The sequence below is a fragment of the Pelophylax lessonae genome (assembly GCF_965119305.1).
Source record: "Pelophylax lessonae genome assembly, chromosome: 3".
Lineage (NCBI taxonomy): Eukaryota > Metazoa > Chordata > Amphibia > Anura > Ranidae > Pelophylax > Pelophylax lessonae.
The window spans coordinates 286,850,188-286,874,362 of NC_138770.1; the positions used below are offsets into that span (position 1 = coordinate 286,850,188).

At 43.6% G+C, this 24,175-nt stretch overlaps 1 protein-coding gene across 3 annotated transcripts in view; it reads left to right on the top strand.

The window, feature by feature from the left end:
• The first annotated feature begins 1,206 nt into the window (after nt 1-1,206).
• The window catches only part of PPP1R2 (protein phosphatase 1 regulatory inhibitor subunit 2), a 75,965-nt gene continuing 52,996 nt past the window's right edge, over nt 1,207-24,175 (top strand). The window contains exons 1-5 of one of the 3 annotated variants that reach the window (XM_082251566.1): nt 1,207-1,380; nt 11,521-11,628; nt 14,545-14,631; nt 15,700-15,791; nt 21,826-21,999. In XM_082251566.1, coding sequence (XP_082107692.1) covers nt 1,268-1,380; nt 11,521-11,628; nt 14,545-14,631; nt 15,700-15,791; nt 21,826-21,999 — 574 coding nt within the window. In that variant the 5' untranslated portion in view covers nt 1,207-1,267. The remainder of the gene's footprint in view (nt 1,381-11,520; nt 11,629-14,544; nt 14,632-15,699; nt 15,792-21,825; nt 22,000-24,175) is intronic. The other 2 variants (XM_082251568.1, XM_082251567.1) reach the window with 2 other exon arrangements.

The following is a 24,175-nucleotide window of genomic DNA, read 5'->3' on the forward strand; positions in this document are numbered from 1 at the left end:
TAAACGGACGTTTTTGAGCAGTTGGGCGTTTTTTTCAGAGGCCCCTGAACCCTCCTCTATGTTATCTTATCTGTCCATGTACAAAGGGTCGTTTACAGTCATTTAGAGGCAGTTGAGTTCAGTGTCGTTTTTTGGAAAGCAATTATTTGTGTTCAGGATGTTCAGAACGTGTGTTTACCGGCGTTTCAATCGCAAAACGTGACCGAACGCGATCACCCGCGTTTCGCGCTTGCGTTTTTCCATTTTAAAGGGGAATGATTTTTTGACCTCTAAAAACGGTTCTGAGCCCAAACGCCCGCTAAACGCGGCTGCAAACGCGACACAGCGGACGTTTTAAACATCCTTTACATAGCTGTAAAATTCCAGCGTTCAAAGGACTTTTTAAAACGTCCCGTGTACATGTAGCCTAATGCCTCGTACACACGTAACGATTATCGGCCGACCGATCGGCCATCTTTTGTCCAGTGGTGTTGTGTTGGTTGGAATATGCTCTAGACTGCACACAAATTTTATCGGCCAACAAAAACCAACTTCAGAAGTGATGTCATGTGCTGGTTTACTTTCCGTGTGTTTTTTCTTCTCTGAGCATGCCCAGTCTTGCTCATCTGATTTTTGTCTGCCGAAATCTGTACTGACTGACGAACAATCGGCCGTTCTGTTGACGGCCAACATAAATTTTATAGCATGCACACCAGATTTTGTTCGGCCGAAAAGTCGCAGTCGGTTGTCGGAAGCATCATACTAACAAGCCGATAATCGGCCGATCGGACGGTGGCCGAAAAATCACGGCCAATAATCGTTGCGTTTGTACGAGGCATAAGTCGTCCGATTATCTGAACGTGTGTACGAGGCATAAGTGGTCAAACTTTCCCATCACATAAAAGCTGAGAGCTAATTGGCTGGCTGTACAGCAAATCCCATTCTGTGTGTGTTTCTTCTCTCGCTCTAGGTAGAATGGGAAAATGATTTAAAAGACGCCATTAGGCAGTAATAATAACACAGGAGGTTTTATTTTTATTTGGAGTGCCCCCCTACACACCAGCGGCGACAAGCCATTGATTAGCTCATATTGGAGAACCGAGCGCACAGCACCTTCTCCACCAGCGTCACTGTTTCCATGGCGACGCCTAAGCGCAGGAAGTTGCGGCGCCGTCTTTTGGCGTCCTCCTGCCTGGCCGGATGTGACGTAAAATCCACTGCCGATGACGTACGGGTGGTGACAAGGAGGGAAGGTGGCCTGTGAGGGCTGAGTGCCCTGGTTATCAGTATGGAGGAGCAGAGGCAGATTAAAGGCATCCTGAAGAACAAGAGCTCCAAGAAGAGCGGCGTCCGTGTGCTGACCAAGGATGAGCTCGCCTTGGACAAAGATGACGATCAGAGGTGGGAGGGGGCACTGAGAGGAGGGGGGCACGCACTACCTGAGGTACACCAGACAACTGCGCACACCTACCTGTCACCGCTGACATCTGACAGAGAGACATGGCTATGGTCTTCACATGAGCTTTCCTGCTGCACCTGTGACAGCTTTTCTGGAAATCCCACCTGACAGGCAGTATAACATATTCAGCGGAGACACACTTTACAGCAGGACTGCTAATATCACACTGTGAACCCCTCTGAAACGAAATTCACTTTACCAGAGGCCTGCCATCTAATGCCACCAACTGCTATCCAATGAGAGTGACTCTTCTTATCAGTCAGGTGATTGGTAGTGAGGCTGAGTCCAGTGAAACCCTACATGTGAGGGCTCATTCAGATGAGTGATGAGTCCCATCCTCTGTCTCCTGTATCCACCTGAGAACTGCATGCAGGCTATACTAGTGTATGGACACACAGGGCAGACAGGGAGCACGGGACATATCGCCCATCTGAATGAGCCCTAAAGGACGAGAGATTCTCATTAGGAAAGGAATCCTGACACATCTGTAGTGAATCTTACTATTACTTTTTGTTTTCTTGGTTCACAGTGGGGTGTTGCATGTTGTTGTGCATCTTATTTGTTCAGTGTGCCGCCTCATGCACCAACATTTATTTATTTTTTTTCTAAGGCACTACACCACAACACATGGTAATGTGTCGCTGTGCTGTAATGCAAGTCTATTGGGATGACCTTATAAATGAATAACAGTAGCACACCAATGCACAACTTATTTTAGTGCGCCTTACTGCTGCACGATTTTGTGCCTAAAAATAAATGACAGGTTTGATGTAGATTAGGGGCCTCCTATCTGTGGCCCCCAGACTGGATGTCACCTTTTGCATTCCTTTTCTGCCCTTGGGGCACTTTTTCTTCTACTGATACAAGACATTATTCTTCCCAGTGACACCAGTGACGGGGCACTATTCCTCCCAGTGACGGGGCACTATTCCTCCCAGTGACGGGGCACTATTCCTCCCAGTGACACCAGTGACGGGGCACTATTCCTCCCAGTGACGGGGCACTATTCCTCCCAGTGACGGGGCACTATTCCTCCCAGTGACGGGGCACTATTCTTCCCAGTGACACCAGTGACGGGGCACTATTCCTCCCAGTGACGGGGCACTATTCCTCCCAGTGACGGGGCACTATTCCTCCCAGTGACGGGGCACTATTCCTCCCAGTGACACCAGTGACGGGGCACTATTCCTCCCAGTGACACCAGTGACGGGGCACTATTCCTCCCAGTGACGGGGCACTATTCCTCCCAGTGACACCAGTGACGGGGCACTATTCCTCCCAGTGACACCAGTGACGGGGCACTATTCCTCCCAGTGACGGGGCACTATTCCTCCCAGTGACGGGGCACTATTCCTCCCAGTGACGGGGGGCACTATTCTTCCCAGTGACACCAGTGACGGGGGGCACTATTCTTCCCAGTGACGGGGGGCACTATTCCTCCCAGTGACACCAGTGATGGGGGGCACTATTCTTCCCAGTGACGGGGGGCACTATTCCTCCCAGTGACACCAGTGATGGGGGGCACTATTCCTCCCAGTGACACCAGTGATGGGGGGCACTATTCCTCCCAGTGACACCAGTGATGGGGGGCACTATTCCTCCCAGTGACACCAGTGATGGGGGGCACTATTCCTCCCAGTGACACCAGTGATGGGGGGCACTATTCTTCCCAGTGACGGGGGGCACTATTCCTCCCAGTGACACCAGTGACGGGGCACTATTCCTCCCAGTGACGGGGCACTATTCCTCCCAGTGACGGGGCACTATTCCTCCCAGTGACGGGGCACTATTCCTCCCAGTGACGGGGGGCACTATTCTTCCCAGTGACACCAGTGACGGGGGGCACTATTCTTCCCAGTGACGGGGGGCACTATTCTTCCCAGTGACGGGGGGCACTATTCTTCCCAGTGACGGGGGGCACTATTCTTCCCAGTGACGGGGGGCACTATTCCTCCCAGTGACACCAGTGATGGGGGGCACTATTCTTCCCAGTGACAGCAGTGACAGGGGGCACTATTCTTCCCAGTGACGGGGGGCACTATTCCTCCCAGTGACACCAGTGATGGGGGGCACTATTCCTCCCAGTGACACCAGTGATGGGGCACTATTCTTCCCAGTGACACCAGTGACGGGGGGGCACTATTCTTCCCAGTGACGGGGGGCACTATTCCTCCCAGTGACACCAGTGATGGGGGGCACTATTCCTCCCAGTGACACCAGTGATGGGGGGCACTATTCCTCCCAGTGACACCAGTGATGGGGCACTATTCCTCCCAGTGACACCAGTGATGGGGCACTATTCCTCCCAGTGACACCAGTGACGGGGGGCACTATTCCTTCCCAGTGACGGGGGGGGGGGGCACTATTCCTTCCCAGTGACGGGGGGGGGCACTCTTCCTTCCCAGTGACGGGGGGGGCACTCTTCCTTCCCAGTGACGGGGGTGGCACTATTCCTTCCCAGTGACGGGGGGGGGCACTATTCCTTCCCAGTGACGGGGGGGGGGCACTATTCCTTCCCAGTGACGGGGGGGGGGCACTATTCCTTCCCAGTGACGGGGGGGGGCACTATTCCTTCCCAGTGACGGGGGGGGGGCACTATTCCTTCCCAGTGACGGGGGGGGGGGCACTATTCCTTCCCAGTGACGGGGGGGGGGCACTATTCCTTCCCAGTGATGGGGGGGGGGGCACTATTCCTTCCCAGTGATGGGGGGGCACTATTCCTTCCCAGTGATGGGGGGGGGGCACTATTCCTTCCCAGTGATGGGGGGGGCACTATTCCTTCCCAGTGATGGGGGGGCACTATTCCTTCCCAGTGACGGGGGGGGGGGCACTATTCCTTCCCAGTGACGGGGGGGGCACTATTCCTTCCCAGTGACGGGGGGCCACTATTCCTTCCCAGTGACGGGGGGGGGGCCACTATTCCTTCCCAGTGACGGGGGGGGGGCCACTATTCCTTCCCAGTGACGGGGGGGGCCACTATTCCTTCCCAGTGACGGGGGGGGCCACTATTCCTTCCCAGTGACGGGGGGGGCCACTATTCCTTCCCAGTGACGGGGGGGGCACTATTCCTTCCCAGTGACACCAGTGATGCTGCACTATTCTTCCTAGTGACGGGGGGGGCACTATTCCTTCCCAGTGACTGGGGGGGCACTATTCCTTCCCAGTGACACCAGTGATGCTTCACTATTCTTCCTAGTGACGGGGGGAGGGGGGCACTATTCCTTCCCAGTGATGGGGGGGGGGGGGCACTATTCCTTCCCAGTGACACCAGTGATGCTTCACTATTCTTCCTAGTGACGGGGCACTATTACATCATTGGTGTAATTTTTTTTATTTTTTTTTTTGCTTTCACTGATTACCAGTCCTATGGCATTGTTTACGCCCACTGATGATAGGGCATTTTTTACTCCCACTAGCCACAATCCAGGCCACCATAAAGTTTGAAGGACAATAAACTGGCCCTTTGTTTTGAAAGTTTGGAAACCCCTGATTTTGATTGTATGTACAGTCAAAACTTTTTTTTTTTGGATAGTGTGGAAGGGTTAGAAGCCCCATCATGTTTTTACTGCTTTCTGTGTTGTGTCCCCGCTAAATAAATACATTTTTTCAGTTTGTCCTGATACCCACTGAATAAATGAAACCTGAACAGGCAAAGTTACAATGTCTCCTTAAAGCAGAGCTCCAGGGAGAATTCATGTCACTGCTGCCAACATGATTTTTGTGTTATTGGCGGACTCTGTATTAGACATATGCCGGTTTTCGGTAATTCGATATATCGCGGTATTGCATAGCCACGGTATTGTTATTGTGGCATTTTTAAAATACAGAGTTTATCTGTCAAGTCTGCCTGACTTGTGAATTGATACATTTCAGTGAGCTGGATGACTCATTCACTCACACAGCTAACACCTTTCAGCATTAAGTCTCCTAACTATAAACAAAAATGATTACATTTGTATCTTTTCCTTCCCTCTGCCAGGGAGAAAGGAAGTTTAACCTCTTAAAGACTGGATCTTTTTCTGACACTTGTTGCTTGCAAGTTAAAATCAGTTTTTTTTTTTGCTAGAAAAGTACTTAGAACCCCCAAACATTTTATATATTTTTTTAGCAGAGACCCTACAGAAAAAAATGGCGATTGTTGTAATATTTTATGTCACACTGTATTTGCGCAGCAGTCTTTCAAACGCAATGATTAGACTTTAATGAATAAAAAAAAAAACGTAACAGTAAAGTTATCCCAATTTTTTTTTTTTTGTTACACAGAGAATCGTGAGAGAATCGTGATCTTTATTCCAAGCTAAAAAATCGTGATTCTCCTTTTGGCCAGAATCGTGCAGCTCTAATATATATATATATATATATATATATATATATATATATATATATATATATATATATATATATATATATATACACACACACACACACACGCATAGCAGCCCAAATTACATTATTATATAGCCATCAAGCAGTGTCTGGCCTACCTGGTGATGACTGGTTCTGGTGCTCTGATCCGATGGCCTGGTCTTTAAAGGGGCAAATCCTTGCGATCCAGAAGTGGTTAAACCTGCAGGAGGACCGGTGTTTTTATCTATTAATGACTTTACTATTGCTTTAGGCCTGGTTCACATGTATGCGGGTTGGCGGTTCACATGTATGCGGGTTGGTGGTTCACTGTATGCGGGTTGGCGGCCCACATTTGCACAGGCATAGCAGCCCATTGATTTGAACGGGCTGCTATGCCCTCATTTTCCGCAGAAAAAAGGTGCATGCAGCATTTTTTTAAAATTCAGTGGCCTTGAAATCCATCCTGCTTTTGCACCATGCGACTAACCTGCAGTTCCTGCTCTGGCAAGCTTTCTGCATTTTTTGTATACGTAGCAGCCCGTTCAAATCAATGGGCTGCTATGCCTGTGCAAATGTGGGCCGCCAACCCGCATACATGTGAACCGCCAACCCGCATACATGTGAACCACCAACCCGCATACATGTGAACCAAGCCTAAAGCAATAGTAAAGTCATTTATAAACAACACCTCCTTCAGGTTTAACCACTTCTTGACCACAAGGATTTGACCTATTTTAGGCCTGGTTCACAGAGTCTGTACTGACTGACTATATAATAATGTGCATAAGTGAACCAAAGCCCCTAAATTCAGCAATGAAATTGAAGTGAGGTGGAAATTTAATAATTTAAGAATACTGTGATAATACCGTATACCGTGGCAAAACCTTAATCAATTAATCGCAGCATGAAAATCTGATACCGTCACAAGCCTACTCTGTATGTAAGCACGCTCTAGGCAGATATTTGCACTTCCTGGCAGGAGGGCTGTAGAGTAAATTTTTACATTTTTCTTCAAGCGATAGTAAAACTCGGATAAAAAAAAAAGAAAAGAAAAAAGTTTCCTCCTGCAAGGCAATGTTATAATGTGCTAGTATGCATCACACACTAGCACATTGTTACTTTCCTTAAAATGAAGCCCTCCAGCAGTGCACTGTCACAGCTGACGGGGCTTCCATCTTCATCCAGTCCTCTTTCTGGGTTCGCAGACTCCGGTCCTTTGGCCGAGCTGCAATGGAGTATCTCCCACGCATTCACACGGGAGTCACTGTTTATGGCACAGAGCCTTTCCTTCAGAGCGCATGCGCCGGTGACGTCACCGGCGGCTTCACAAGTAAATATTTCCTAAGTGGCGCATGTTTAGCAGAAATTTACGGTACTTACAGGTAGGACTGCAGTTAAGGATTATTTTCATAATCGATTAGTTGGCTGATTATTTCGATTATTCGACTAATCACCTTTTAAAAAACATTTTTGTGGTGTATAATTTAGATAATGTGTAAAGGTAATTTATTCCTAAATATCTATATGCAGTGGTAAATCTAAATAACCAACTATATGGTTAGGGAGCAAAATCTCTAATCCACTCTGGGAATAACAGACAGAAGAGATATACTGTATATACTATTAGAGGTTGAATCCGGTAAATATTATCAGACTCGGAGATCTTATTTTTTTTATTTAAAGAAAAAAAAATGAAAGCCCTTTTTTTTTTTTTTTTTTCAGATTTTTAGACAGAACTATAATAGGGATCAACTGATATCGTTTTTTTTGCCGCCGATACCGATATTTTGGCCATTGCATATCGGTATCGGCCGATATTTTGAACATTTAAAGTTTTGCAAAATAAACACAATTTTCGACACAAATCTGTTATTGAACCCACCTTTGGTGGCTGGCTGGGCTGGCTGGCACCCTGTGGTGGCTGGCTGGCTGGTACAGGCCTGTGGCTGGCTGGCTGGCACCAGGCAGCTGTGGGTGGGTGTATGTATGTGGCGGCTGTGTTAAACACACTGTGTGCACTGTACACTCACTGTCCCGAGACCCCCCCGACTCCAGACGAGCCTGAGTGAGGCAGACTAAGAGGGCAGAAGCTGTCCCAAGGGGCGTGGCGCAATATACGCAATGACGTCATGACCATATCGGCAATATCGTTAACCTCCGGGGCTGATTCTGATATATCGGGGAAAGTGCACATTGGCCCTCGATATCGGCCTTGCCCTAAACTGTAATATAGTATGTATGACAGACTCCCTTGTCATAGACAAGTGGCTTGATAAAAACTCCCTGCGCCTGCTGTCACTTATGGTGGCCATACAAAGACAATGTCTTCCTTCAAAAAAAATAAAAAAATTAATTTTAAGAACGTTCGTTCGATTTTCAAATCGTTAGTGGGGTCAAATTGATGTTCGTATTCGACTACAGTGATGGGAAGATTGGAAAGAAAGGAATAGAAAGCTTCTAGGTCAAAGGAATTTTCAGACAGTGAATGTGGTTTTTGTTTAGAAATTGCATTCATTTTAAAACTGAATGTTAAAAGCAAGTGAAATTTTAAAACCACATTCTTTCATTCAGCGAATGTGCAAATATTTTCATATGAATATTCTCGTCCGAAAATTGTGTAAGGCTTGGTTCACACCTATGCAGTTTGCTTTTCATGCTTTTTGCTGTGCATCTTGCTGCGATTTGTGTTTTGCATTTTTTTTTGGCCAATTTTTGTTGGGCAGATTAAAAAACAAAACCAACAACAAACCTGTTCTACTTACCTGCTCTGTGTAATGGTTTTGCACAGAGCAGCCCTGATTCTCTTCTGGGGTCCCCCTGATGCTTCTGCCTCCGCCTGCCTTCAGAGTGCCCCAATAGTAAGCTGCAAAGTATAGTATAGATAGAGTGCCCCTATAGCAAGGTAAAAAAAAAAAAAAAAAAAAAGTCTGCCTTTTTATAACCACTCACTTCCTGCCCAGGACTACATATCCCATGATGCATTGCTCCTCACACATTCACAAGTTCTAAGCCACTTACTGACATGTATGTATTGTGTACTGAGCTGTATGTGTGCTTCACTGTGTCTTCTGATATGTAAACAAAAAATGCATTCTGTATGCAGGCCAACTAATCGGCTCCCCAACTAATAGAATATGAAAATATTTTCATAATCGATTAGTTGCCGATTAATCGATTAGTTGTGTCAGCCCTACTTACAGGTAAGCCTTGTATATTATTTTATGGCTTATTACTTTTGTCGACTTTTCATGGCAGTAGCTTCTGTTGACAATACATAAGATCAGCGCTGGGTGTTATATTTGCTTCCATCCTAGTAATTAAAGCTAAACTCCATGAAAAATATATTTTTTTAAAAGCTGGATTGGGCCAGGGTGATTAGCTTTAATGATTTCTGTGTAACATCCAGGGGGATGAGGACATGGCCAGGCTATCCATTAGAGGAGGATGAATCCTCAGCCTCCACTGACACCTAGCTAAAAAGTAGTTTAGAAGACTTCCCATGGGGACAAACATCCAGGGGGCTGATAGAGATGCTCATATGGTCAGTGGTTGTCCATTCCACATTCAGTCTGAACTGTGATCTTCCAGGTGATGCTGCAGGGTTTTCCCATCTTACCGTGAGTAAAGCTTGCTTTATAAACCTCCTCCTATTCAAGAAAACCTCTTGTATTCTTTTCAGTTTATTGAAGACTTTCTGCAAATGGACAAGTTGGACATCATTCTCTACCCTCATGCAATCACCGAATGTCTTTTAATATTTGAAAAGAATACAGGCTGTTTTTTTGACTGCAGGAGGTGCCAAGGGAGCAACCCACTATACTCTGCAAGGGACGGTAAGCCGCTGCAAAGAAAATGCCAGCTCATACTGTATAAAGCATGGGCTACTATTGGCAATTTGAGAATCCTCAGCAGCCCCCCAGATGTTGAATAGCGATCATTCGAGTTAACCACCTTGGTCCAATCTAACTTTTAAAAATTAGTGTTTCTGGAGTTCAGGTTTAGGTTATACCTGCGGCTACAGAAAACATATCAAATATCACCTATGTTATCACATTTGATCTGCTTCTCTGCAGAGCACCTGAAGACCAGAATACTCGGACACCTAAATGACCACCATTTCTTGCCTCCTGATCCACAATGTTGGCTTATTGCTGTGCTAGACAGCCCCACTGGCCAATAGTGAGCTGCGGGTGGTGTGCAAAGCTGATAATCAGGAAGTTGGCTGCATCTCAGAATATCTGTGTTTTTTTTGGGGGCTCCCCAGCATTCTGCAGATTAGGTGTCTGTGCTACAAAGAAAGGGGCATATTGTTATGTTCTTTGTTTCCACAGATTTGCTTTAAAGTCCGTCTTTGAGGTCTTGCTGAGTGTGTATCCTGTGTGTCTGGGGAGGACCCTTGATTTGATGTTTACAGGGCCTTTATTTTTGTCTGTCAGCATGGGATCCAGCATTGGTCTGTACAATGGGGGAATAAAAAAGTGCCAACATGGTCCGGAAGATAAGGACATGCGGTGCTTCCTGCGCTCACAGTAATTAATTTCACTTGAATCACTCAAAGCTGGGCTCATCCAGGAAACTAGATATTCAATTGAATATCTAATCTTGAATATACTAGTTCATCCATGAAATAATTTTTGTTGCTTGTCTGTTAGCTTACTATCTGAGGAAGGCTCTAGGTCAGTGATGGCGAACCTTGGCACCCCAGATGTTTTGGAACTATTTCCCATGATGCTCTTGCACACTGCAGTGTAGTTGAGCACTATGGCAAATGTAGTAACAAAACATCTGGGGTGCCAAGGTTTGCCATCGCTGCTCTAGGTCTTAAAAGTTACAGTACAGTTAAGAAATCACCTGGAATCTGACAGTTCACATTCTACCAGTGGCTTAATATGCTGCTCATCATGTCTCCTGCCTAACCATATTGCATAATAGATTAATGTATTTAATAGGAATGTAACACATGCTGTTTTCAATGCTGTTATTAATGTTCCAGCATGAAGACTGCTTTGTATTATGTGCCTAAATTCAGGCAGTTGATGGCGGTTGTCAGACTTTAGAGGGGCTGTCACATCTGACTCCCTAGACAAGGAAAGGGAAGTAGTATACATTTTTCATAAGAAGGCCTGCATAATTGTAATCATCGAAAGTGGTTGTAACCCTCAGACATGAAAAAGGAACAAAAGCATATCCCTCTCTATAATGTGTACTGTACTTGTCTGAAGTATGAGCAGTAAGTGTCATTTCTGTCTGCTGCTTCATTTCTCTGTTATCAGCATGAATCACTTCTGACACGTGTTCCTGACACCAAGAGAAAAAAGGTGACAGGGGAGGGACTATAAGCTGATTGACAGCCTCAGCTCTGTTGCAGCTCTCCAAGCTCTCCAGGGTGTAACTTCAGTTCTCCACCCCCTTTTTTCCGAATCTCGGACAGGGTTATTAATTCTGCACTTTAAACAGATGTAGAGGAGATAGGATTGCAAATAAACAGGTTAAATGTATGTAGGAGGATTTGTTTCATCTGTGTATCACTTGACTGAGGCCAGTCACTTCAAAGGGTGTGTGTAAGAGTTTACAACCGCATTCAGATGCTTGCATCAGTCCAATTATTGCTGGTGCTCTTAAAGACAGATTTCCAAATGTCTTTGGAATATACTTTATCATAATTCAAAGTGAGACTGAATTGTTTTTCTTTTGGAGATATTTTGACTTGGAGTTTTATTTGTGTTCCCTTCTAGTAAGAAGTCACAGAAGTGGGATGAAATGAATATCCTGGCAACATATCACCCTTCTGACAAAGACTATGGTTATATGAAAATAGATGAGCCTAGCACACCCTTCCACAGGTAAGGATGTCAGGCAAATGTCTGTCAGTATGTATGACGTATGGTAGCCTCTCAGATGACTCTAGATGAGGAATAGGATTAGCAAATGTTAAGGTTGTACCAACAGAAGTATGTAGACTGCAATTGTTGACCTCTTGAAATTGCTAACTCCCTGGCTGTTGTACACTGTTTAAAAATTATAGGAACACTTTAAAATCAGATCTCAATAAAAAAATATCATGCTGAATATCTTGATATGGACTGGGTAATGTGTTAGGAATAAAAGGATGCCACATCGTTTAATGGTAATGAAAAATATCAACCTACAGAAGACTGAATTCAAAGAGATCCCAAAAATCAAAGTGAAAAAATAATGCAGCAGGCTAGCCCATTTTGCTGAAATTTCATTGCTGCAACTCAAAATGGTACTCAGTAGTTTGTATGGCCCCCACGTGCTTGTATGCATGCCTGACAATGTCGGGGAATGCTTTTAATGAGAAGACAGAATGGTGTCCTGCCGTGTTTCCTCCCAGATCTGGACCAGGGCATTACTGAACTCCTGAACAGACTGAGGTGCAACCTGGCAGTGTTGAGTGGACCAAAACATAATGACCCAGAGGTGTTCTATTGGATTTAGGTCAGGCAAGCGTGGGGGCCAATGAATGGAATCAATTCCTTTTTATCCTCCAAAAACTGGCTGCATACTCTCGCCACATGAGGCCAGGGGTTGTCGGGCACCAGGAGGAACTCGGGACCCACTGCACCAGTGTAGGGTCTGACAATGGGTCCAAGGATTTCATCCCGATACCTAATGGCAGTCAGAGTGCCATTGTCTAGCCTGTAGAGGTCTGTTCATCCCTCCATGGATATGCCACCCCAGATCGTCACTGACTCGCCACCAAACTGGTCATGCTGAACAATGTTACAGGCAGCATAACGTTCTCCACGGCTTCTCCAGACCCTTTTACGTCTGTCACATGTACTCAGAGTGAACCTGCTCTCATCTGTGAAAAGCACCAGTCCTGTTGATGGGTTAAAGACCTACTACACCTCTCCTAGAGTAACTGCCTGTCTCCTAGAATCTCCTCCATGCTTCTGAGACTGTACTGAGAGACAGCAAAGCTTCTGGCAATGGCACGTATTTGTGCCATCCTGGAGGAGTTTGACTGCCTGTGCAACCTCTACAGGGTCCAGGTATCGCCCAATGCTACCAGCAGTGACACCGACCCTAGTCAAAAGCAAAACTACTAAAAAACAGTAAAAAAAAGATGAGTAGGGGAAAAAATGTCAGTGGCCTCCACCTGTAAAATCATTCCTGTTTTGGGGGCCGTCTCATTGTTGCCAATCTAGTGCACCTGTTAATTTCATTAACACCAAAGCAGCTGAAAGTGGTTAAAAACCCCCTCTGCTACTTAATATGCCAGGAGTTTAATTTACTTGATGCTATACTCTGAATAAAAAGTGTTCCTTTATTTATTTATTTTTTTGAGCAGTGTATTTATCAAGTGACTTTAGGTTTTTGACCTTGTTCATAGTTGCTTTGAAGTTACCGTCATATGACTGCACTGACCAATTGCCACATGCCATTGCCGGCATTACTCTGGTGCCCTGCCTTTCGGGCTGTGTACAGAGTAAGAAGTGTATAGATCGGTAAATGGGCAGATGTGGAGGGCAGAGAACTTGTTCAAGAGAAAGTGTTCTGGGGGTGGACCAGGGAAATGGGTAGGATGTTGGTTTGTAACGTTTTAATTTTTGGATGCAAAAGGAGACTCATCCTTTAAAAAGCGAACAGCATGGGTTTTTATTTACTGGTTGGTTCTTTTCAAAGGTTAAGACAGAAGATAAACTGTAATGTCACTTATAACAAAGTATACCTAGACTAATTTATAAAGCAGAAGTATGGTTATAAAGGGAATCAGTTTAAAATTCAGTAGTACGGTTTACAGGTGTTTTTTGCTTGCTTCGGTACTCTAAAGCAGTGGTCCTCAACTCCGGTCCTCAGGGGCCCACTAACAGGCCAGATTTTAAGTATTACCTTGGGGAGATGCAGACTAGAGTACTGCAATCACTGAGCAGCAAATTAATCACCTGTGATGTAATTTAGTTATCTTGCAAACCTGGCCTGTTAGTGGGCCCCGAGGACCGGAGTTGAGGACCACTGCTCTAAAGCAAACAACCATGGGTGCAATGCTGTGCTCTTGCAGATTTATCCTCCTGCTCCCTGCCTGTACCAAGGTAAGAGCCTTCATTAGGAGAACTTGAGGAAGTGTCAACGGTCTACAAGTGCAGTGATCTGCTGTAGTGGGGTGGTTTTGAGGGTGGGGGAACATTTTGTTCTATGCTACATCCTAAAAATGGGTGTAGCATGGTGCAAAAGATGGAGTTATCCTTTTTAAAGGATAAGTTAAGTTAAATTTTGTTAGAAAATAAATAAATGCACATCATTTTGTTCATTTTTATTTTTTAACACTGCAATCTGTAAAACATTGCACTCGCAATGCCAGGCACTTGAAGATTCTCAGTATAGCTGTTGGCCCGTACCTCCCTGAACTGCAAAAGAACCAATAAACTACGCTCAACAGCACCCTTGCATGTCCGCTGACATCCGATCCGTCAAAATCGGACGGATGGAAACCTTATTTTCCATCCATCTGGCGGATCGGATGAGAACGGACAGACGGTCCGTTCCCATCTGATTCCCCCATAGAAATGAATGGGGACCTGACAGCTGTGTCTCTGCACACAGCCAGGGGATACAGCTGTAATCCGCCTGCTCAGCTGGGGATCGATCCTCCGCTGAGAAAAACTGATTCCACCTGGCGGACTCAGTGTGTGTGAAAGAGCCCTAAAGGCTTGGGCAAATTTGCTTACTAAATAGGACTCTTTTGTACAGCATCTTATTCTGAAGTGACAGCAGTATAACTTTTTTTCTCACAGAATGGTTGGTGATGGTGATGATGATGAAGGAGCCATGAGTGATTCAGAGTCAAACGAAGCTCTGACAGCAGATGTCTTGGCACAAAAGTAAGAATTATTGATTGAGGGTAAACTTCTGATGTGAATTGTAATCTATGTAGTAACCATTGATGAAGGATTTTGCTTTAAAACAGACTCTTCTGACACAATTGCAAGCTTTTTTTTTTTACCACAGTATGTGTGGTATGTACTCATTAATTACCAGAATAATCACTTAGCAATCCAGTAATGTTCAGCGATACATCATTGAAGTAAAGTACATAAATTATTATTTTCTATAATATTAATAATTATAGAAATATCTTTAGTTCACAAAGTTGCAGAAATAAATCCCTTTTAATGTAAAAATGGTGGGTAGTGGAAAATAAATAGCCCACTGAAGAAAAGCCTCTTCTATTCCTATATAATAAAAGCAGTTAGGGAGATTCCAACATCTTACTGAACTGCCAATGACATTTTTCCTCCATTAGTGAATTTAGCTGAACAATGCTTCACAAGTGCAATAGTGCCCCCAGCAAGTGAAATCTCTACTGCAGCAAGTGCAGATCACTTTCCAGGATCCATATGTGGTCTACACTCCAGTACAAACTGCTCTTTACCTAGCATCCCTCTCTATGAGAGATGTAGTCCAGTACAAGCAGCTCACTCCCTAATGACAGTATGTCCAGAGAGATCAGCCCCCATACGCACAGCTCACTCACTAGTATACGAGGTACATGTCCACAGTGCACACAGTTCATTTCGAAGCATTCATATGACCAGTAAAATATGAATTTCAGTACACTTCATTTACTCCACTACACACCTTACAACTTGGTATATATGTTCCTAGTGAGATCTGCACTCTAGTACACACAGCTCACTTTCTAGTATCTATGTCAGCAGGCACTTACCAACCTGTTAAAGGGGAAAAAGTAACGTTTTTAGCCTGGTCATATAAAACGTAGTAATTACAAATCATTTGTCAAGGTGAAGCAATACATCTGTGTGTATTTAGCTGCCTTTGAGCTTCAAGGCTTTGAATCTGTCATGTGGGCACTGTATGATGTGCGATGATAAATATAGAAAGCATGGTCGTATTTCGTTTTTTTTTTTTTAAGTCTTGCGTGTCTTTAGGCTAGCTGCCGCAGAAGGAATGGATCCAAAATTCCTGACTGAAGAAGAGAGCAGTGAAGAAGAGGAGGAAGAGCTGACACCAGAGGAAAGAGGTACTGGAGAAAAAAAATGTGTGTGTGTGTGTATATATATATATATATATATATATATATGTATTATCATAGTTCTTAGGCTTATTAAAAAAAAAAAAAAAAACCAATGATAATGTGCAAATCGCTACAACACAAAGGAACTAGTAATACAGTAAACCCCCCCCTCCATTGTGGCGGTTACGTTCCGGACCCAGCCGCGAAAAGTGAAAATCCACGAAATAGAAAAACCCTATTAAAATGCATTGTAGGCAGGTTTTTTTACTGTCACTGTACGTGTACGTGTAAAAGCATTTTAAGGTCTTTAAACACACTTTTAAAACAATAGAAACTCATTTAAACACATAAAAGATACTGAGAGACATAGCAAGAGCTATGGAAAACACAAAAATATTTCATTTTCAATGATTTATATAGTAAAATAACATTACAAAAAAAACCGAAATATACCGGGACCGCAAAAACTGAACTGCGATGGAGCGGGGGTTTACTGGATTTCACTTTCCTGGGCGGTTTCACTTTACACGCTCCTTTTTGCTTTTCTAAATAAACCTGAAATATGGCATAATATAGCAAAGGGGCATTACTGAACCTCAGCACTAAGTTATAGTCAGTGGTTTTTTTGCTCTCTAAAGTGGCTGTAAACCCTCTCCTATACCCAGTGAAGGTAATAGCCTCAGATGATACACAAATAAGAAACTAATCCTCCTACATAAGTTTTACTTGTTAATATTATTACCGTATTCTTCTACAGGATTTATTTAGTGCCAGCAGTTTGTGCAATGCTTTATAAAATGAAGGCAGTCATTACAGTTACAATACAATTTGATAAAGGAGGAATCTGAGGGCTTTGCTCGTTAGAACTTGCAATCAAATGATCTGCAGTCTTCTCTTTTCTGCATCCCAACAATCGCTAAAAACCTTCTGCATCTGTCAGTAGCACAGAGGAGGAGGTGGGGAGCTGCAGTTAGAGCTCTTGTACAGTGTGTAAGAGCAAATTGGAGGAAAGGGACACTTCCCCTTCACATACGGCACAGGAAAGAATGAAGGATGCAGAGCTGTGTTGTGAATAGACAAGGTGTGTTCTGAGCTCTCCTCCCCAGTCTCCATTTTATTTCATATGTCTGGACAACTTGTAAGAAGTGACTCCTGCTGATAAGAGGAACAAAGCACCAGAGAGAAATGACACTCAGCGCTTTGGAAATAGACAAACACTACAGATATCTGAACAAAGCACATACAGTATTTCATGACTACCACTTTAACATTAACCTGTAGTTGGAATAAATATTAAAAATTTAATTAAGGCCTTCAAAGGACTCATACTATTCCTCCTGCTATTCCTTCTCTCGGTCTCTTCTGTCACCACTTTCTAGCAATTCCACAGCAGAGTTTACCTTCAGAAGTCTGATCTGCATTTTCCTATTGCATGCAATTTATTTTTTGTTCTACTGGCCAATTCCACAACCATGTGGTCTGTATACCAATATCAATTTTCAGCACCAAGGTTGGAGCTCTGGCAGAAGCCACCAGCAATGCGCAATACTGGCAGTCTGACTAGCAAACATGTTACATGCCTAATGCAAAGGGTCCTGCCTGGCTCGGAAACGTTGCTTTCTGCTGTAATGATGTGATCTCTGATTAAAGCTTTGGACTCATTTATGGAGATCTTGATGTGCCATTGGTCGATTCAGCACCCACTTACAAATACAGCCACCTCTATAGGAATGTGTGCGCTGGAATGACTAGCAAACACAGCACACCAAGAGATAGTGGTGGTTGGAAGGTGGGAGGGTGCTCTGAATCTTAGCTTGAGTACCTTGTGGCCTTCATATTGCTCAAAATTAATAAAAGTGGTTTATGCAAGCTCCTCAAGGTGCCTGCCTTCATCTCCTTATTTCAGTAAGTATTCACAGCGCTTTACGTTTTCCATGTATTATGTTACAGTCTTATTCCAAAATGGATTACGTTCATTATTTTCTTTAAAATTCTACAAACAATACCCCATAATGACAATGTGAAAGAAGTTTGAAATCTGTGCAAATTTAATAAAAATACTAAAAAAAAAAAAAACATAAGTATTCACAGCCTTTGCTCCATACTTTTGTTGAAGCACATTTGGCACCAATTACAGCCTTAAGTCTTTTTGAGTATGATGCCACAAGCTTGGCACACCTATTTTTGGGCAGTTTCTCCCATTCTTTGCAGGACCTCTCAAGCTCCATCAGGTTTAATAGGGAGCGTCAGTGCACAGCCATTATCAGATCTCTCCAGATATGCTCAATAGGGTTCAAGTCTGGGCTCTGGCTGGGCCACTCAAATACATTATCCTGTAGCAACTCCATTGTTATCTTGGCTGTATGCTTAGTGTCATTCTCCATTTGGAAGATGAACCTTCGCCTCAGTTTGAGGTCCAGCGCACTATGGAGCAGGTTCTCTGTACATTGCTGCACTCATCTTTCCCTCGATTCTGACTAGTCTCCCAGTTCCTGCCTCTGAAAAACATCCCCTAAGCATGATGCTGCCACCACCATGCTTCACTGTAGCGCTGGTATTGGCTAGGTGATGAGCAGTGCTTGATTTCCACCAGACATGACGCATGCCATTTAGGCCAACGAGTTCAATCTTTGTTACATCACACCAGGAAATTGTTTCTATTGGTTTGGGAGTCCTTAAGGTGCCTTTTGGTAAACTCCAGGTGAGCTGTCATGTGCCTTTTACTGAGGATTGGCTTCCTTCTGGTCACTCTTCCATACAGGCCTGATTGGTGGTTCTTCTGGAAGGTTCTCTCTCCACAGAGAAACGCTGGAGCTCTATCAGAAAGACCATCTGGTTCTTGGTCACCTCCTTGTCCAAGGCCCTTTTCCCCGATCGCTCGGTTTAGTGGGGCGCCCCAGTCTAGGAAGAGTCCTGGTCCTTCTAAACATCTTCCATTCACGGATGATGGAGGCCACTGTGCTCATTGGGACCTTCAATGCTGCAGACATTTTTATGTACCCTTCCCCAGATCTGTGCCTCCATACAATCCTGTCTCTGAGGTCTACATACAATTCCTTGTACTTCATGGCTTGGTTTGTGCTCTGACATGCACTGTTAACTGTGGGGCCTTGTATAGTCTGGTGTGTGCCTTTCCAAATCATGTCCAATCAACTGAATTTACCACAGGTGGACTCCAAGTTGTATAAACATCTCAAGGATCAGTGGAAACAGGATGCACCTGAGCTCAATTTTGAGTGTCAAGGCTAAGGCTGTAAATACTTATGTACATATGATTTATTTATTTTTTTTATTTATTAAATTTGCAAATATTTAAAACCAAGTTCTTTCACATTGTCATTATGGGGTATCTATTGTATAAGGTATAGATGCGCTGATCAAGTATTTAGATTGCTGCACCTAGAATTCCTGAATATGGGAACAATTGAATAGAGATAATAAAATATAGTGCGCTATCCTCTCTGTATATGATCAAAAATCACTATGTATATGAAAAAAAAAAAAAAAAAAAAAAGTCCACAGTGGCCTGAAAGAGCTATGAACATGGACCAATAAATGAATTCACAACGGTCTAAAAAATAATAAAATCATTAAAGTCAATAAAAACTTCTACAAATAACATAGATCGTGTAAAATACTGATTCCTTTATCCGTGACTTTAAGTGGGATCAGAATCATAGCTAAAACAATTGATATCCGATAACCAAATACTATTAGTGACAGCACCTGCTACACTATCATGTGAAGGAGGATTGAGTATGCAGAGGAGCCGACCAGCCCGTGTTCATATGAGCCATAACACACAAGCGAAACGGCCAGCAAACTGCAACTGAGAGGGATATCCATCCATCCATCCATCCATCGAGAGGTCCGGTATCTCAACCCTGCTTACCCACAGTTATCTGGTAAGAGGCTATTGCCTTATGGCGCTTTTCCACTGCATGGAACCGTACCGGTTCGGCGCGCTTTTGTGCTTTTCCACTGCTGGTACCGCATGGTATAGGTTCGGAACGGTTCGGTACGGTACGGTATAGGTTTGCTTTTCCACTGCATGGAACCGAACGGTACGGTACAGTACGGTACGGCTCTAAAAAAACAGTACCTACTCGATTGTGGTTCCAACAGGTACCAAACTGGTACCATATCCCACAATCCTTTGCATGCAGTCACTACTAGCCACTGATTGGTCAGAGAATCCCACCCACCCCGTTGTTATCCCACCAACTTAACTTAGTACTACTTTAGTGGAAAAGCAAACCTATACCGTACCGTACCGAACCGTTCCGACACTAGACCATGCGGTACCAGCAGTGGAAAAGCAAACCGGGCCAAGCAGGGCCGAGTAGAGCCGACCCGGTACGAGTCGGTACTTGCAGTGGAAAAGTGCCAATAGTCTGTCCTCACTTTGGATGTCCTCTTATATTGCACCTTTATTGCAGAATCTGTTAGACTGTTACACAATTTCATAAAGCCAGAGACTGTCATTTTACACAATCTGTTATTTGTAGCAGTTTTTATTGACTTTTGATTTTGTCATTTTTTACACTGTTGTGAATTCATTTATTGGTCCATGTTCATAGCTCTTTCAGGCCACTATAGACTTTTTTTATACATAGTGATTTTTGATCACATACGCACTTTATTATCATTATGGGGTATCGATTTTTGAATTCATTATTTACCTCAAAATTCCACAATCTATTTTGGAGGTGTGGTGACGGGAAGATCTTTCTGAATCGTTATAACATACCTTGTTTCGCCATTCACACTCCCTGGCTAAAGTTGTTTTTTAACATTTAAGCATATGGCTTAATGGATAAAGGACTTTTAATTAAGAGGAGAACTATGGCTCTTAAGCGCTGCTAATGTGAACATTGTTTTTCATTTTATTCAATATTTGATTTTATGTGGACAATGGAAGCATGAGTATATGGTTTTAATTTTATAGCGGCCGTTAGCATATTAATTTTGCAAGTGCACGTTGTATCATCCTAAGCGCTGGGTGAAAGGGACTATTTGTTTTTGTACGGACCAGTCACTTCCTTTTTTGTATTTTGGAATAAGGCTGTAACATAACCAGATGTGGAAAAAGTGAAGCGCTGTGAATATTTTCCGGAAGCACTGTACATTCGGAGTAACCTGTCATGAGATAAATGCGCAAGGGATGACATTTCTGATCCCTTTCTGAAAATGTAAAGTGTTACTCCACCCACAACCGTAAAATCTGTCTTTAGAAGCAGAATTTCATGCTTGTTATATTCACTGTGTAACTTAAGTGATTAATTCTCTACATTGTGTAAAAAGGCTGTGTGATCCTGTATGCACAGACCCCCCCCCCCCCCCCCCTGCACGTTCAATCTGGACAAGTCCAGATAAGACACAGTAAGTGTAGTTCAGCTGCACATGCTCAGTTTGGTCTCTATTGCTGGAAAGAACACGTCCTGGTTTGAGCTGAGCTATTCAGGTCACATGGTAGTAACATCACACATTTGGGCATGTATACAGATCCTAAATAACAGCCCAGTCCCCCCCCCTTCCTCCTCCATGCCCAGTAAGTAAAAAAAAGAACAGTGGGTGGGGTGTCGCATCTTGATGGATGATTCACCTCTCATAAAAGCAGGAGGACACGGGCTGTAGTGGATTTCAAGAGGCAGTGAAATCTCCTACATGAACACTCAGGACTCGGGCGGACCCTGCAGAGTATCGTGTGATCGCAGTATACAGATCAGCTAACAAGGTATATAGCTGCAGTGCTTTAATGAAAAAAGATGTGGGGGGGGTGGTCTGATGAACATTTTTTTTTATTTTACTGGGTTTAGTAACCCTTTAAACTAAACTAAGGCTTTCTTTCATTGCAGGTTCTTTTTATCCTGCATTCTACCCCTTTTATCTTATCTATTTCCTTGAGTAATATGTTTACTTTAAAATATTTAAGATTTTCTACTTCTAGAGTAGGATATTTACTGTGAAGCCTCAGCTTATCGTTTGCTATTCTTACTGATGCACAAACTTATTCAGAATCTTGTATTGTTAAACTCAGAAAAGAAAAAGGAGTTTCAAATGAAAAGAAAATTCCACTACAATGAAGGCATGAACATAAAGCTCGGCAGGCAGTTAATAGAAAAAGAACTCACAGGCAATGATGAAGATGAAGAAGATGATGAAGATGAAGATGAGGAGATGCAAGATATAACAGACACAGATGGTAACGATGGTGAGATTTTGGAGCTTTTATGGATACTGTTATTCAAGTAGAAAAGAAGGTTAATATAAAATACCCTAATTTAGACTTCACTGGTGTTTTTGCTGCTTTTTGAAGGCTAGGGACAATCCTAGACCTAGCTTTATTTCTTTAACTGCGGCTGAGAGAAGTGAGTCATAACCTAGGGCAGTGATGGCGAACCTTGGCACCCCAGATGTTTTGGAACTGTGTTTCCCATGATGCTCATGTACTCGGCAGTGTAGTTGAGCATCATGGGAAATGTAGTTCCAAAACATCTGGGGTGCCAACGTTCGCCATCACTGACCTAGGGTGTTTTGGTTAGAAACATGGCTAAACAGAATTGTACATTTTTTGGCAAGTAAAACAGTTCACACTACTGTATTGTAACTATTGTGAATTTACCAGATGCCACTCTTGACTACGTGATCAATAATTCTCTTTAAGTACTTCGAAAACGGGCACTCGTGTCATGCAACACTGTACCCCCCCAACTAAATTTTTATTATTTTGTTCACACAAATGGAGATTTCTTTTGGTGGTGTTTTTTTTTTTTTTTTTTTTTTGCTAAATTAAAAAAAAATTAGTTTTTTTTTTTCAGTCTTTTTTTTTTTCTTTGCTTCTGTTTATAAAATTTTCAAAATAAATATTTGTTCTTCATACATTAAGAGCCGGTTCACACTACTCCCAACTTGTCAAGTAGCTCCCAATGCTGTGCAATATAACCGTTCTAATCAGAGCGACTCAAGTCGCTCCGACTTAGAAAAAGGTTCCTGCACTATTTTTTGGCGAAGTCGGAGCGACTTGCATTGACTTCTATTATGAGAAGTCGTTTGCAAGCCGCGATGAAGTCGCGCTGCACGGGCGACTTCAAAGTCGCCCGAAGTCGTCGGGCGACTTTGAGTCGGATTAGTGTGAACCGGCTCTTAGCCCAAAATGTGTTCTTATGGGTCAAGACTAGCTACAGCGCTTGCTAATGGTACTTAGTGCAATATTCAAATAAATAAATTATATAAATATACTTGTGTTGATAAATTAATGTGCAAACAATTGATAGTATGAATAAATCAATATACAGTGGGTACGGAAAGTATTCAGACCCCCTTAAATTTTTCACTCTTTGTTATATTGCAGCCATTTGCTAAAATCATTTAAGTTCATTCTTCTTCCTCATGAATGTACACATAGCACCCCATACTGACAGAAAAACACAGAATTGTTGACATTGTTGCAGATTTATTAAAAAAGAAAAACTGAAATATCACATGGTCCTAAGTATTCAGACCCTTTGCTGTGACACTCGTATATTTAACTCAGGTGCTTTCCATTTCTTCTGATCATCCTTGAGATGGTTCTACACCTTCATTTGAGTCCAGCTGTGTTTGATTATACTGATTGGACTTGATTAGGAAAGCCACACACCTGTCTATATAAGACCTTCCAGATCACAATGCATGTCAGAGCAAATGAGAATCATGAGGTCAAAGGAACTGCCTGAAGCTCAGACAGAATTGTGGCAAGGCACAGATCTGGCCAAGGTTGCAAAAAGATTTCTGCTGCACTTAAGGTTCCTAAGAGCACAGTGGCCTCCATAATCCTCAAATGGAAGACGTTTGGGACGACCAGAACCCTTCCTAGAGCTGGCCGTCCGGCCAAACTGAGCTATCGGGGGAGAAGAGCCTTGGTGAGAGAGGTAAAGAAGAACCCAAAGATCACTGTGGCTGAGCTCCAGAGATGCAGTCAGGAGATGGGAGAAAGTTGTAGAAAGTCAACCATCACTGCAGCCCTCCACCAGTCGGGGCTTTATGGCAGAGTGGCCCGACGGAAGCCTCTCCTCAGTGTAAGACACATGAAAGCCCGCATGGAGTTTGCTAAAAAAAACACCTGAAGGACTCCAAGATGGTGAGAAATAAGATTCTCTGGTCTGATGAGACCAAAATAGAACTTTTTGGCCTTAATTCTAAGCGGTATGTGTGGAGAAAACCAGGCACTGCTCATCACCTGTCCAATACAGTCCCAACAGTGAAGCATGGTGGTGGCAGCATCATGCTGTGGGGGTGTTTTTCAGCTGCAGGGACAGGACGACTAGTTGCAATCGAGGGAAAGATGAATGCGGCCAAGTACAGGGATATCCTGAACAAAAACCTTCTCCAGAGTGCTCTGGACCTCA